Below are 11,595 nucleotides of genomic sequence, written 5' to 3' on the forward strand. Positions count from 1 at the left end.
AAAGAAATGATTTCCACACGAGGAAGGAATGCAGGGTGCGGACTAGAATATCCACGTCCATGCTGATAGCACGTCGGAGCACCGTAAGGAGCAGTTCCGTCACCGGCCGGGGTGTCTTGACAGCTCCTGGCATCGAAAATTCGTGCCCTCTCATAGCGTCGCCGCGCACATGGCTCCCAGATTGTAGAACATCTTTGCTTCCAGTTCTTGGAAGGTTCTTTTCAATGCTCGAAAAAACCTGAGACTTAATTAGGCTCTGTTTGGTTTTCACGTGCTAAAATTTAATTCGTATTTATATTAAATATTTAGATCGAGAATAGTTTGTGAGACGGACACTGCAGTGCTCTCAGTTCCCAGGATACCACTTGGAGAAAGCCAGGGGCCGGGCAGGCGCACGCGGACACGTCGTCGTGGCAGTGGCAACCAGCCCCGGAGCCGTGGCCCGCGGTTAGGCCAGCCGGCCTGTCCCGTCCCGTCCGGTTCGGCGGTCCGCTTCCACTTCCACGCCACGTTGACCACCGTCCCCACGTGTTCCATTGCACCCAGTCGCAGAGCCGCCGCCGCCTCTGTCTTTCCCTCAAAGCAGACGACGACTAGTCTCGCCGACTGAACTTCAACACAGCCCCGCACGCAGCGAGCGCGTGTGAAAAGGGAAACCCCTCGTCCCGCCTATTTATACACCGCGGCCTCTCGGACGGCACTCGGCATCGGCATCGGCAGAGAGCGCAGCGCAGAGTTTCTAGAGCATGGACCACGGCGACAGGAGGAGCGGCGCGACGGGCAGGCCCTGGCGCGGCGCCGGCGCCGGCGTCGCGGCGGGGGGCGGCGGCCCGCCACCGCCCAAGGTGTACCGCGTGGAGCCCAGGGACTTCCGGGAGCTCGTGCAGAGGCTCACGGGCGCCGGCACGCCCTCCGCCGCCGCCGGCGCGCCGGGCCCGTCGCCGCACCAGAGGGCGACGACGCTGACGCCGGCCATGGTCACTGCGGACAGCAGGCGCGCCCAGGCCGCGGCGGCCGTGCCCGTGCCCGGGCCAACCGAGCAGTTCGACTACGCGTCCTGGTTCTCCGCGCCGCTGCTCAGCCCGGCGGCGTACGGCGCGCCGGGCTTCGGTGGCGGACACCAGCAGCACCAGGGGAGCAGTGGGCCTCTGCTTTAGGGCTTGTAGGTACAGTAGAAAACAGAGTCGTCGTCGTCCCTGTATAGCTGCTCCATCGCTGGTTCGTGCTCCTCTGGCTCGTTTTGCCTTTGTGGTTTGGTCATGACTACACAACCTTCTTGTCATCTTGTGCCACGAATGAAATTCGACCAGCAAGTTATACGGCTATTGTTTATTTCTGGTACCTTCTGATAGAAAGACAAATAAATTTGTTTTCATCCCTTTTCTTTTGTTGTTTCTGTCGTGCTTGTGCATCCACCATCCGATCCAAATTTCCAATGGTGACATATAATATATGCTCCCCTTCACATTTTGGTCGCATGTAATGTAATCATTCCATCATTTTTGGCCCTAGCGATTGCCAAGCATTCGATGATTGCGGTTAGGAGCCCGGTCCTATAGGTTATAGTTGAGCATGTGAGAATTATGCTTAATATTAATGTATCTAATAGCGAGTCATTTCATATTTCACCGACGACATGTGTATCCGACGAAAACAAACAATCAGATGGCGTTCCGCGTTTACTTATGTGCCATCTTTATTTTGTTTGTGTTAGAGGTTCCAAACTGAAAGGGACAACTAGGAGAATAGGAGCAACAATCTAGAGAGGAGTCAAAAGCCGAACCGAAGAGCATCGAGTAAACTCATTTCCATTCGTAAAAAAAAGTAAAGTCATTTCCAATCTTATTTTTTTTATAACGTGATAACGAACACTATAACAATTACTCTTAACTTCGAGGTAGAGTAGATAATATAAATTCCGTTTTAGAGATTAGGTTATGAAATATTGTACCGCAATGATCGGCCATGGCTCCGCCGTTGTCGCCTACTAGAAGGTTCATCTGCATTGGATCACTGATTATTATTTTATAGGTATATGAAATACTAGGAAGTAAAGTAGGTAACAAAGATTTTATTTCTAAATTTGTGAGTGCGGCTAAAATGTTAGGAATCAATGAATAATCTAGGATGGAAGTTTAAGAGGGCTAAAAGTGTATCTTCAATCTCGAGCCTCTTCGCTCGTAGCCTTGGCATAAATAAAAAAAATTAAAATAACTTTAGAGAACTCTAAGAGATCAGTGACGGTAGGGGAGGGCCTTGTTCTGGTTGCCCAAGCATCCCAAGCCTTGAGGAAGTTCCCCTGCAAGGCTGCAAGCCAAACCATTATTGTTGCCTTGAGGAAATTGCCAATGTCTGATCAACAAGATTCTTCACATATGAAATCCAAGGCTTTGTTTAGTTTCGAAAAGTGAAAAGTTTTTAGTACTGTAGCACTTTCGTTTGTTTGTGACAAATATTATCCAATCATAGACTAACTAGGATCAAAAGATTGGTCTCATGTTTTTGTCTATATTTAATGTTTCATGAATATGCCACAAGATTCGATGTGACGGGGAATCTTGAAGGTGAACTAAACAAGGCCCAACTTGGGAACTCGAAGGACATGAAAGCGAAGAGCTCAGATTGGAACATGACGAAGCCTCACTTGCCCCCTAGCGTTCTCGCCATGTCCGATGCCGTAGTGGTCCCGCTGTCGCCTGAGCCTCCCCCATCTCCCGGTCAACCTCCACCACCATCGCAACCTCACCGTCCTCACGCCACCAAATCAAGGTCCTTTACTCGCGTATCCGACCATCGACAACCAGCGATGACTACAATCTCTCCACCATGTGAAGACCGTCGATGCCAAGCCCCAAGTTCGGATGCAGGATTTTCTCATGCGCAATTTTTACCTCACTGCGATCCTAGGTGCCATCGCTTTCCTCACCCCTTCGTTTAGATCGCCCAAGTTCAACATTTTCTTCGTCCGTTATGATGTTCACTTCCTGCTTGTTGTTGCTCTAGGTCGCCTGTGTGTCCACCATGTTTTCGAGTATGTTTTTTGGGTCCGCGTTTGTCAAATTATTGCAAACCTGTTGGTTCTTTAAGGAAGTCTGTGTCTCAGTTTTTCGTTCTTGCTCCTACATCCATCTGGGGCAATACCTTATAGTTGTCGGAGATGAAGCGGTTCCAGAAGCGACAGACACATTTGCAGACGAACAAGGAGCGGGCGGGGAGACGGTGAATGGTCTCGACAATGACATCCTCTAAAAGTTTAGCCAATGTGTTCCTGTTATTGGGGGCCTTCTCCATTTCGAAGAGCCTGCAATTGTCGGTGTGCAGTAGGATGAAAGCTTCCTTATTGATGAGATCACTAAGATCTTTCTTTGGATGTAGTCGAATTCGTATTAATTCATATTTGTTGGGAGTGAGTGGAAGTGTAATTTGAGCTAAATTTTACACTAATACACCTCAACACTTGTTGATTGAGATGAATCTAACAACGTCCAAACAAGCTTAAGGAGGAAAATAATCCGACAAAGATTCATTAATGAAGTGCGATACGAAAGCATATCCTTGTATTAACATTGTTTAATTACAATAATTCCCAGCTTCAACCCAGGTCAATCTAAATGAGGTCTTAAGCGGTTGACTGTCTGGAAGAGATGTGCTTTGATGGCTACCAAAATTTATCAGTCTATTGTACAATCAGCAAATGTGTAGTTCGTTTTTCAGCTTGGCTGGCCGAACAAACGTGTACTAGTACTCGACGATCGCGATCACGTTCTATTAAACGCGACTTACTATTACCTAGAAGCAGATGACACAGTTCGATGGAGCTCCAAACTTTTCCTAGGGTGTCCTGAAATTCGGAAGCCATAATAACTCTCACTCACAGTACAAATAGCAAGAGAGAAGAACACTGAAGTGTATGCTTATATATAGCTCTTTATTCATGCATACTGGATTTCACAACCACATATCTGCTTATCACTTAACCAAAGCAAGAACACAATGTAGACGAATAACCCTAAGCAGAGAGCATCTTCGAAATAAACCTCCCTTATCCACATCGTGGAGCACCCTTGTACTGTTACTATAACAGAAGGCCAGAAAGTACGCTATTACTGTTACTATAATAACACTGCAGTTAACCACCCGTACTCAACTCTCACCGACGCGCGCCATCACACCAAACAGTCGACCACTCACTGCCAGCTAAACTGCTCAGCGCCAGCGGACGGCGGGCGGAGGTGAATCAACAGTAGGCCGTGCACTTGACCTTGCAGTCGACGGTGCAGCTGCCGCCGCCGCCACCACCGCCGTACCCCTTGCCGGCGCCGCTGTAGGAGGAGAAGCACTTCTTGGGGCAGGTGACCTTCTTCCTGTAGCAGGGCCCCTTCTCGGTGCAGGTCACCGTGGGCGCCACCACGCCGCCGCGGGCGTAGCCGCCGGAAGGCCCGCCGTAGCCGCCGCCCCACCCGCCGGCCATCCCGGGGATGCTGCCGAACCCGCCGCCGCCCATGCCCATCCCGGGGATGCCGCCGCCGAAGCCCGGGATGGTCGGGATCGCGCCGCCGACGCCCCCCGCGCCCGCGCCGGGGCCGACGGGCGGCGGCTTGACGCTGGGCTTACCAGGCGGCTTGACGCTGGGCTTCTTAGTGCCCGGGGACGGCTTGGACGTGAGCTCGGCATCATGCGCGGCGCCCGCGCGCGCGGCGACGGTGGCCGTGGCGTGGAGACCGACCAGCAGGAGCAGGAGGAGCGCGGCGTGGCGGGGCGCCGCCGTGGCCGTGGCCGTGGCCATGGCTCTCCGATCAGCCTTTGCCTTTGCTCGCCGAGGTAGGTGTAGGTGTAGGTGTACGTGTGCGCTTGCTTCCGCGTTGTCTGTCCCTGATGGGCTTGTGAGTAGCTATTAGTAGGGTAGGGGGCGATTTGCGTCCTGCGAGCGCGGGGTGGGCGCGCATTAAAAGAGGCACGTGAGGAGAGGCTGGGGGTTGGGGATCTCGCGGGCAGGCAGAGCGGCCACCGGCAGCGGAGATGTGAGAGAGAACAGCGAAGCTCATCAGGCAATGTGATCGGCAACAGCGGCTCGCGCCAGCGGTTTGATGCCGCGACCGGACCCCATCGGCGGCGACGGGTGGGTCAGGTTCGTCCGGGTCCAAAACATCACAAAAGATCAATCGGGTCACAGTCTCACAGACACAGACAGCAGTAACGGGCTTCGCTCGCATTGGCAACACAACACCTGTGGCTGGGGACGGAAGGACGCAACCACGGGAGCCGTTCATGTGCACATTTATGGCGCTAGGGGGCCTCGGCGTCGTCGTCGTCGTGGATACGCGTCCACTTTCGGCCACCGGCGCGCGGCGGTTGCGCCCGAGCACAGTCGCGTCGCGCCGCCGCATTTTCCGTTCCCCGCACCGCTTGACCGCTATGCATCTTTGACGCTCCGGAGCGTGTGCTTGGTGGCCGGCGCATTTCCCTTCACCACCCCCCCTTCTCGTCGTTACTGTCAGGCATTCAAAGACGACGGTATCTGTAGACTTGGGGGTGCTGGTACTCATCAATGCTCCGGCCAGATTTGGTGGAACTGGCCTGTATGGATCGTGGCAGTGGCAGAGAGAAAAACGAATCAGGATTCCCGTCACATCGAATCTTTAGACGTATGCATGAAGTATTAAATATAGATAAAAATAAAAACTAATTACATAGTTTGGTTGAAATTGACAAGACGAATCTTTTGAGCCTAGTTAGTCCATGGTTGGACAATAATTACCACAAACAAACGAAAGTGCTACAGTGTCGCGAAATATTTCTCATCAGGAACTAAACACGGCCAGCAACAAGTCGCCGACAGGCAACATGGGACGAATTGAAGACGAAACAAGGTATGCGACACAGCTCACTACCGGCGCTGCTCCATCGCCCAGTCCCAGCACAGCCTTCAGCATCAGGTCTTGGTCACATTCATTGGACACATTGGGTCCTATCTGAATCTGGGTGACTGGATAATGCCGCGCACATCACTGATCGCACAGCCTGTATCGCCGACTGCATATGTGCCAAAAATGAAAACTGCCACAACACAGCAATTGGTGTTCATTTTTCTGGTTTAGTTCTGATTTTTTTTATTTTTGATATGCACTTTTGTTTTTATTATTTAGTAGTTATTATCTAATTATGAATTAACTAGACTCAAAAGATTCATCTCACGATTTACATGCAAATATTACAATTAGTTTTTATTTTCGTCTATATTTAATTCTTCATGCATGTGCCGTTAGATTCGAAGTGACAGGAAATCTTGAAAAGTTTTTAGTTTTAGGGTGAACTATTGGAGAGGGAAAAAATTTTAGGTATCATATCGGATGTTTCGTAGGATGTAGAAAGAGGTGTTTAGATACTAATAAAAAACTAATTACGTAACTTGGTTGGAAACTACGAGACAAATTTATTAAGCCTAATTAATCTATCATTAGCATATGTAGGTTACTATAACACTTAAGGCTAATCATGGACTAATTAGGTTTAAAAGATTCGTCTCGTGATTTCCAACTAAATTGTGTAATTAGTTTATTTTTTTATCTATATTTAATACTCTATGAATACGTCTAAACATTCGATGTGATAGGTGAAATTTTTTGAGTTGGAAACTGAGCAAAACAAAGCTATACAGTAACTTAGAATTTTGTATCTACGCACAACCAATTTTCAGGACCTCTTACGTTATAATTAACGGTGTTTCTGAATCCTCTCCAAGGACAGCCAAAAAAAAGCTAGGAAAAAAAATTTGGAGATAGGACATCTTTACATTCTTGTTGCACAAAGACCAAATTTGTGTAAAAACTTGTATATATCAGCTGTGTGCCTTTGCAAAGATCATGAAGTTTAAATTGTCATGCAGATGGATTAAACACGGTTGTATCGCCTCAGGCCATGCCATGTCCTCTAGAAGCTCCCAAAACATTGAATGAACCTAAGCTAATCCTGGTACGACAGCTTAAACCAACCCAATCACTTTTCAGGTCCCAAAGCCACAGGCCATCTTTCCAGTTGCCACTTGCCAGTGTCCTGCGGGCTGGTCGTATATGCTCAGAGCTCAGCTGACCAACCACATTTGTGCCTGCATTATAAACTACAACAGCTTACAGCTGCATCTCACACGAGCACCGTAGTCCTTTTTCCCCGCCCTGCGAGGAGATTGCGAGTATCAGCTCCAATTCTTGATTTCCAGCTTCATTCGAGTGAACAGCTTTCGACATGGCACCCTTCATCACACGATATAGAATTATTCTGCATTTTACATTGATAAGTGAGCAGTTGCAAAGGAACAGTCAGTGCACAGCAAGTTCGGAGTAGATCAATATGCCACCTGCAGTTCATAGTGTGCGCTCTATGGTAATATAATTACCAATAGAGTGTCAATTAACGATATTCGATAGCATAATACGAACAACCTGACTGAAACTTCAGTGGACTGCATCAGACTGTCCATAAGAGCAGCAAGTAGATTATCCAGTAATGCGAGTCACAAGCTAACGCACAGCTCGAGTACTTCATAGGTCCAAGCTACACTAGCTACATCGGCCATTGAACTTACATAAATCAACTAGTAACTACATTCTTGTTGGGCACTTCTGTGCCGAGATGGCAAACACTGAAGAAACATGAATGCCTCTTCAGAACTCGCAACCCTTGCAGGCCAAAAGGACTCCACAAAATGCCTCCTTCCAGTTGCTCATGTCACCCGGTACCAGGAGCAACTTGGTTCTACAAGATGCCAGGATAAGCACAGAGTTTACAGAAATACTATAAATGTACCAATAAAAATCGAGTGTTCTTTCGGCAAAATCAGGTCGTGTACCTTCACATTTGCAGCATCAATCCTCTTCTTCCTCGACCTCGCCGACTTGCACGAAGCCCCCTCCCGCGTCACAAATCCAATCCCAGATCTTCGCCGGCACGGGCATCACCGATAGCCGCGCCTGCCGGAGCAGCGCGAAGTCCTTCATCCCCTCTACCTCGCCCGCGGCCTTCTTGATGTCACCGAGAGGGACGGGGTTCCGGAACTCCCCGACCGCCCGCACGTCCACGGCGCCACCGGCCGCCGCCTCCTTGCCCTCGCCATCGCCCTCGCCCTCGTACCAGGGCCGGACGACCTCCACGACGCCGACGACGCGACGGGAGGCGGCGCCGGCGCCGGAGTGGTAGAACAGGCAACGGTCACCCGGCCGCATGGCGCGGAGGCTGTTGATGGCCTGGCGGTTGCGGACGCCGTCCCACGGCGCGACGCCGCCCGGGGCCCGCGCCTGGTCGGACCACGACCACTCGCCCGGCTCCGTCTTCAGAAGCCAGTACTGCACGCCGGTGGCGGCGGCGACGGCCGCGGTGGCTTTGGCGGCGGGTTTTGCTTTCCTCGGCATCCTGTGCGGGAGCTTCACTCCAGGTTCAGGTATCCGGCGAGTCGCCGGAGGAGGCAAAGGTTCTTGTTTTAGCGGGAAAAAAAATAGGCGGCTAGGGCTGGTGAATGCGCGCGGGGAGGGAGGTTCTGCAATATCGCGTCCTTTCGACTTCGTGTTCAGAAAGCGGTGGAGGTTGTACTGGAAAGGGCCGAGTCGCATTCCAAGAATGCTGATTTGGGCCGGAACTCAGAGGAACGGTCGGCCCAGCAAAATTCAGAAGCCACGATATAGAGGCAAGTAAAATCCACAGGTGTTTTAAAAAGTAAAATCCACAGATACCAGGACATACAAGTATACAACCATGTGATCTTGACATCTAATAGTTACGAGATCAACCCGCATAAGAAGGTATGCAAAAAGAGTGGATTTCAAATCAGTCTGTGCGTTGCACGATGTCTTCTTCCAGCACAAAACTAGGGCAACTAATGTAACCAGTGCTAACAAAAAGTGATGCTAGCTGAGGATCAAGGAGTACACATTTGTATGGGCATCATCATTGTAAACTGCAGAAGAGGAGGATACTTATGTCAGGTCGAACCAGTCTGGCCTTCTTTTGCTGCCTCTTGCTGCTGCTTCTCTGCCCAGTATTTCTGAAGTGGTGGCCCAAATATAACATTCCCAGAAATCACTCCGATCCTGTAACATTTGTAGGAAAGACGAAAGAATAACTAAGAACATCAAGATAAAGGTTGACAGTAATAGCAGATTATGCTGCCAACATAATAAGCAGATATGGAATTGCGACTGTAGCCAACGAACACACCAATAAACAGGGGACAAAGACAACTAAGGAAACAAAAGAGAAATAAATGGGCAGTGGGCACAAAGCATAATTGCTATGTACAAACACTAGTCAGCACAAGGAAACACCATTGCAAGATAAACTATATATTTACATGTATGCCAAACAAATCCTTCATGTTATTGTCACAGCAGTACAAATATCACTACAAGCTTGAGTGCTTGACTTCATGAGCTGCCAACTACCAAGTTTATATGACGACGACTCTGTTACCCTTACTTTCAGATTCGAAGAGCAGATTTCATCAAATGATCTACTGAAAAACTCGTGCCCACACTAGTAAAACACTTATTTTAGAATCAATAGCAACTACATGAAGTAATCATAGTTCAATCATGTTGCAGTCCACAAAATTCTTCAATGTCGAGGGATCTAAACTTTTACAACTCTAGGTTGAAATCAAATATAAATGATGCTTTTGCAGTTATGCACATAAAAGTTATCATCAATGCACACACCACAGCTATTCCAAAACAAATTTCCTTAAGCTAAACTTGTGCCTGAACCAAAGGTTAGAAACTCATGTTGTAGCCTTTTAGGATATCAGAAACTCAACCCTGCACAGAAGATGCCATATCGTCTCAATCATTCCTAGAGTCTGTTCAATTCAGTTATTCAGTTGCTACATGGAAAACTGGAAAAGTGTTCTTGCACAGCCAGGTACTTATGTTATCACAATAACATCACCATTTAATCATTTGCTCAAACTAAAAGTAAATATATTATTTTTTTTCTTACAGAATATCCTAAGTGATTTTCTGGAGATGGATTCTGCCTGGCTAACACACTTCATTCAGCTGTGCTGATTTTATTATCCTAGCCATGAAGATTGGAAACAGCCGTTTTCTAACAGTGCTCTTTTTCATATAAGTATTATTGGCCCCCAATCAGATAGAATATGCATACACAATTCTAGAGCTGTTAGTATCTCATAGCTCATCTCTAAAGCAAAATAACAGAAACCGAAATCCAAAAGGCAGTTTCCTCCATTTACGAGTTGTTCTATTTTGCTTTTATTTATTATTAGGAACCTGGTGAGGTTTGTTAATTTGCCATCAAGTAACCAAACAGAAACTGCTGGGTTGCTGACTAACGAGTCAGCATCAAATTAGAATGATATCCTGCAGACTGCAGACTATAGGAACAATTTGATGAGTTGAAACTGGAAAAAATTGACATGTCCTTAAATACTACGTTGAATCCGTATCAAATTACTAGTTGAATACTTGAATCATTGAATTTATTCAGTTCCGCTAAATATTCACTGCCTGAGGGATAAGTTGACCAAAAATGAGTGACCACAACGAATTAGATGGTGTTTCATTCAGGGTAAAAGGATGTGTCGATGACCAATTTTAGAGGATATAGGAACCCCATTGGCTAAAATACATCTTACACTAAAAGCATTTTGTAACATGGTGGGCGGTGGGACATGGAGTATAACATGAATATAGGTTTCAAGCTCGGATTGCAAAGTCATATACAACAATTAACACCAAACCAGCAAGCATATGAAAAATAGGAATAAGGGATGTGTTTTGATGCTAGAACCATTGCCAGGACAAACTTCATAACCTGAGAAGTGAGAACAGATGTTCCTGTTGCTTACACGCGACGAGAATGGGTCAGGTACTACCTAACACAGCACCAGCAACCTACTGACATTGCCCAGATGTGTGCTCAGCGAAGCTTCCTGCGCATCTAACCAGAGCTGTGACTGACACCCACAGCCCTTTCGCGCTACACACGGGGACTACAGCACCTACCCCGGCAGTAAGCGAGGTTACAGTTCCATCTACAGCAGATGACACTGGGAAAACAAGGGCACCCCGCAATCCCGCAACCGAAATCGGATGTTGCAGTGGAGCAGCAACTGGATAGGCGCGTCTAGATCGGCATCGGGCTGGCGAGAGACGCCGAGTGGCATCCATGAAGAGGATGGTGCAGGTGAGAGATGGGGAATCGAGAGACTCACACGACGGCGCCGGCGACAAGGGGGAAGGAGAGCCGCATCCTGTATTCCCGATTCCCCTTGCGTCGAAGACGACTGAGTACTGACGCAAAAACAAAACAAAAACCATCCCCTGGGCCTAGGAAAGAAGATGGATTTCCATTTTCCAGAGTGGACGATTTGGGCCTGTGGCTAGCGGATTCGACCAACCAGGCCCATGAATGCAGTGGTCCACCGTTGTGCTAAGAGCCTAAGAGAGAGAGAGAGACTACAGGGGTCCATTTTCAAAAATAGAATGTAAAATTTCATGATTTAACCAATAGAAAACCTTCAAAAAATATGGAGTAGTACAACAGGCTATGAATTTTCCCTTCTCCATATTTCAAACTACCATGTCA

General features: G+C 48.2%; 3 protein-coding genes across 3 annotated transcripts; 1 reads left to right on the forward strand and 2 right to left on the reverse strand.

Annotated features, from left to right (window-relative positions):
* On the forward strand, positions 684 to 1,462 carry LOC8054180. The gene has a single exon (XM_002464042.2). It carries the CDS (start codon positions 747 to 749, stop codon positions 1,155 to 1,157), a length of 411 nt encoding a protein of 136 aa, XP_002464087.1. The 5' UTR covers positions 684 to 746; the 3' UTR covers positions 1,158 to 1,462.
* LOC8056724 (translation initiation factor IF-2) lies at positions 3,903 to 5,045 on the reverse strand. Its single transcript, XM_002466633.2, has one exon. It carries the CDS (start codon positions 4,784 to 4,786, stop codon positions 4,238 to 4,240), a length of 549 nt encoding a protein of 182 aa, XP_002466678.1. The 5' UTR covers positions 4,787 to 5,045; the 3' UTR covers positions 3,903 to 4,237.
* On the reverse strand, positions 7,339 to 11,351 carry LOC8054181 (thymocyte nuclear protein 1). Its single transcript, XM_021457609.1, has 3 exons — positions 11,222 to 11,351; positions 7,847 to 9,080; positions 7,339 to 7,752 (listed from the first exon to the last, which is right to left on the reverse strand). Exon 2 carries the CDS (start codon positions 8,601 to 8,603, stop codon positions 7,863 to 7,865), a length of 741 nt encoding a protein of 246 aa, XP_021313284.1. The 5' UTR covers positions 8,604 to 9,080; positions 11,222 to 11,351; the 3' UTR covers positions 7,339 to 7,752; positions 7,847 to 7,862.

This window comes from Sorghum bicolor, chromosome 1 (assembly GCF_000003195.3).
Source record: "Sorghum bicolor cultivar BTx623 chromosome 1, Sorghum_bicolor_NCBIv3, whole genome shotgun sequence".
Taxonomy (NCBI): domain Eukaryota; kingdom Viridiplantae; phylum Streptophyta; class Magnoliopsida; order Poales; family Poaceae; genus Sorghum; species Sorghum bicolor.

Coding starts and splice junctions, on each gene's coding strand:
- LOC8054180 (XM_002464042.2), top strand. CDS start 747: ATGGACCACGGCGACAGGAGGAGCGGCGCGACGGGCAGGCCCTGGCGC.
- LOC8056724 (XM_002466633.2), bottom strand. CDS start 4,786: ATGGCCACGGCCACGGCCACGGCGGCGCCCCGCCACGCCGCGCTCCTC.
- LOC8054181 (XM_021457609.1), bottom strand. CDS start 8,603: ATGCGACTCGGCCCTTTCCAGTACAACCTCCACCGCTTTCTGAACACG.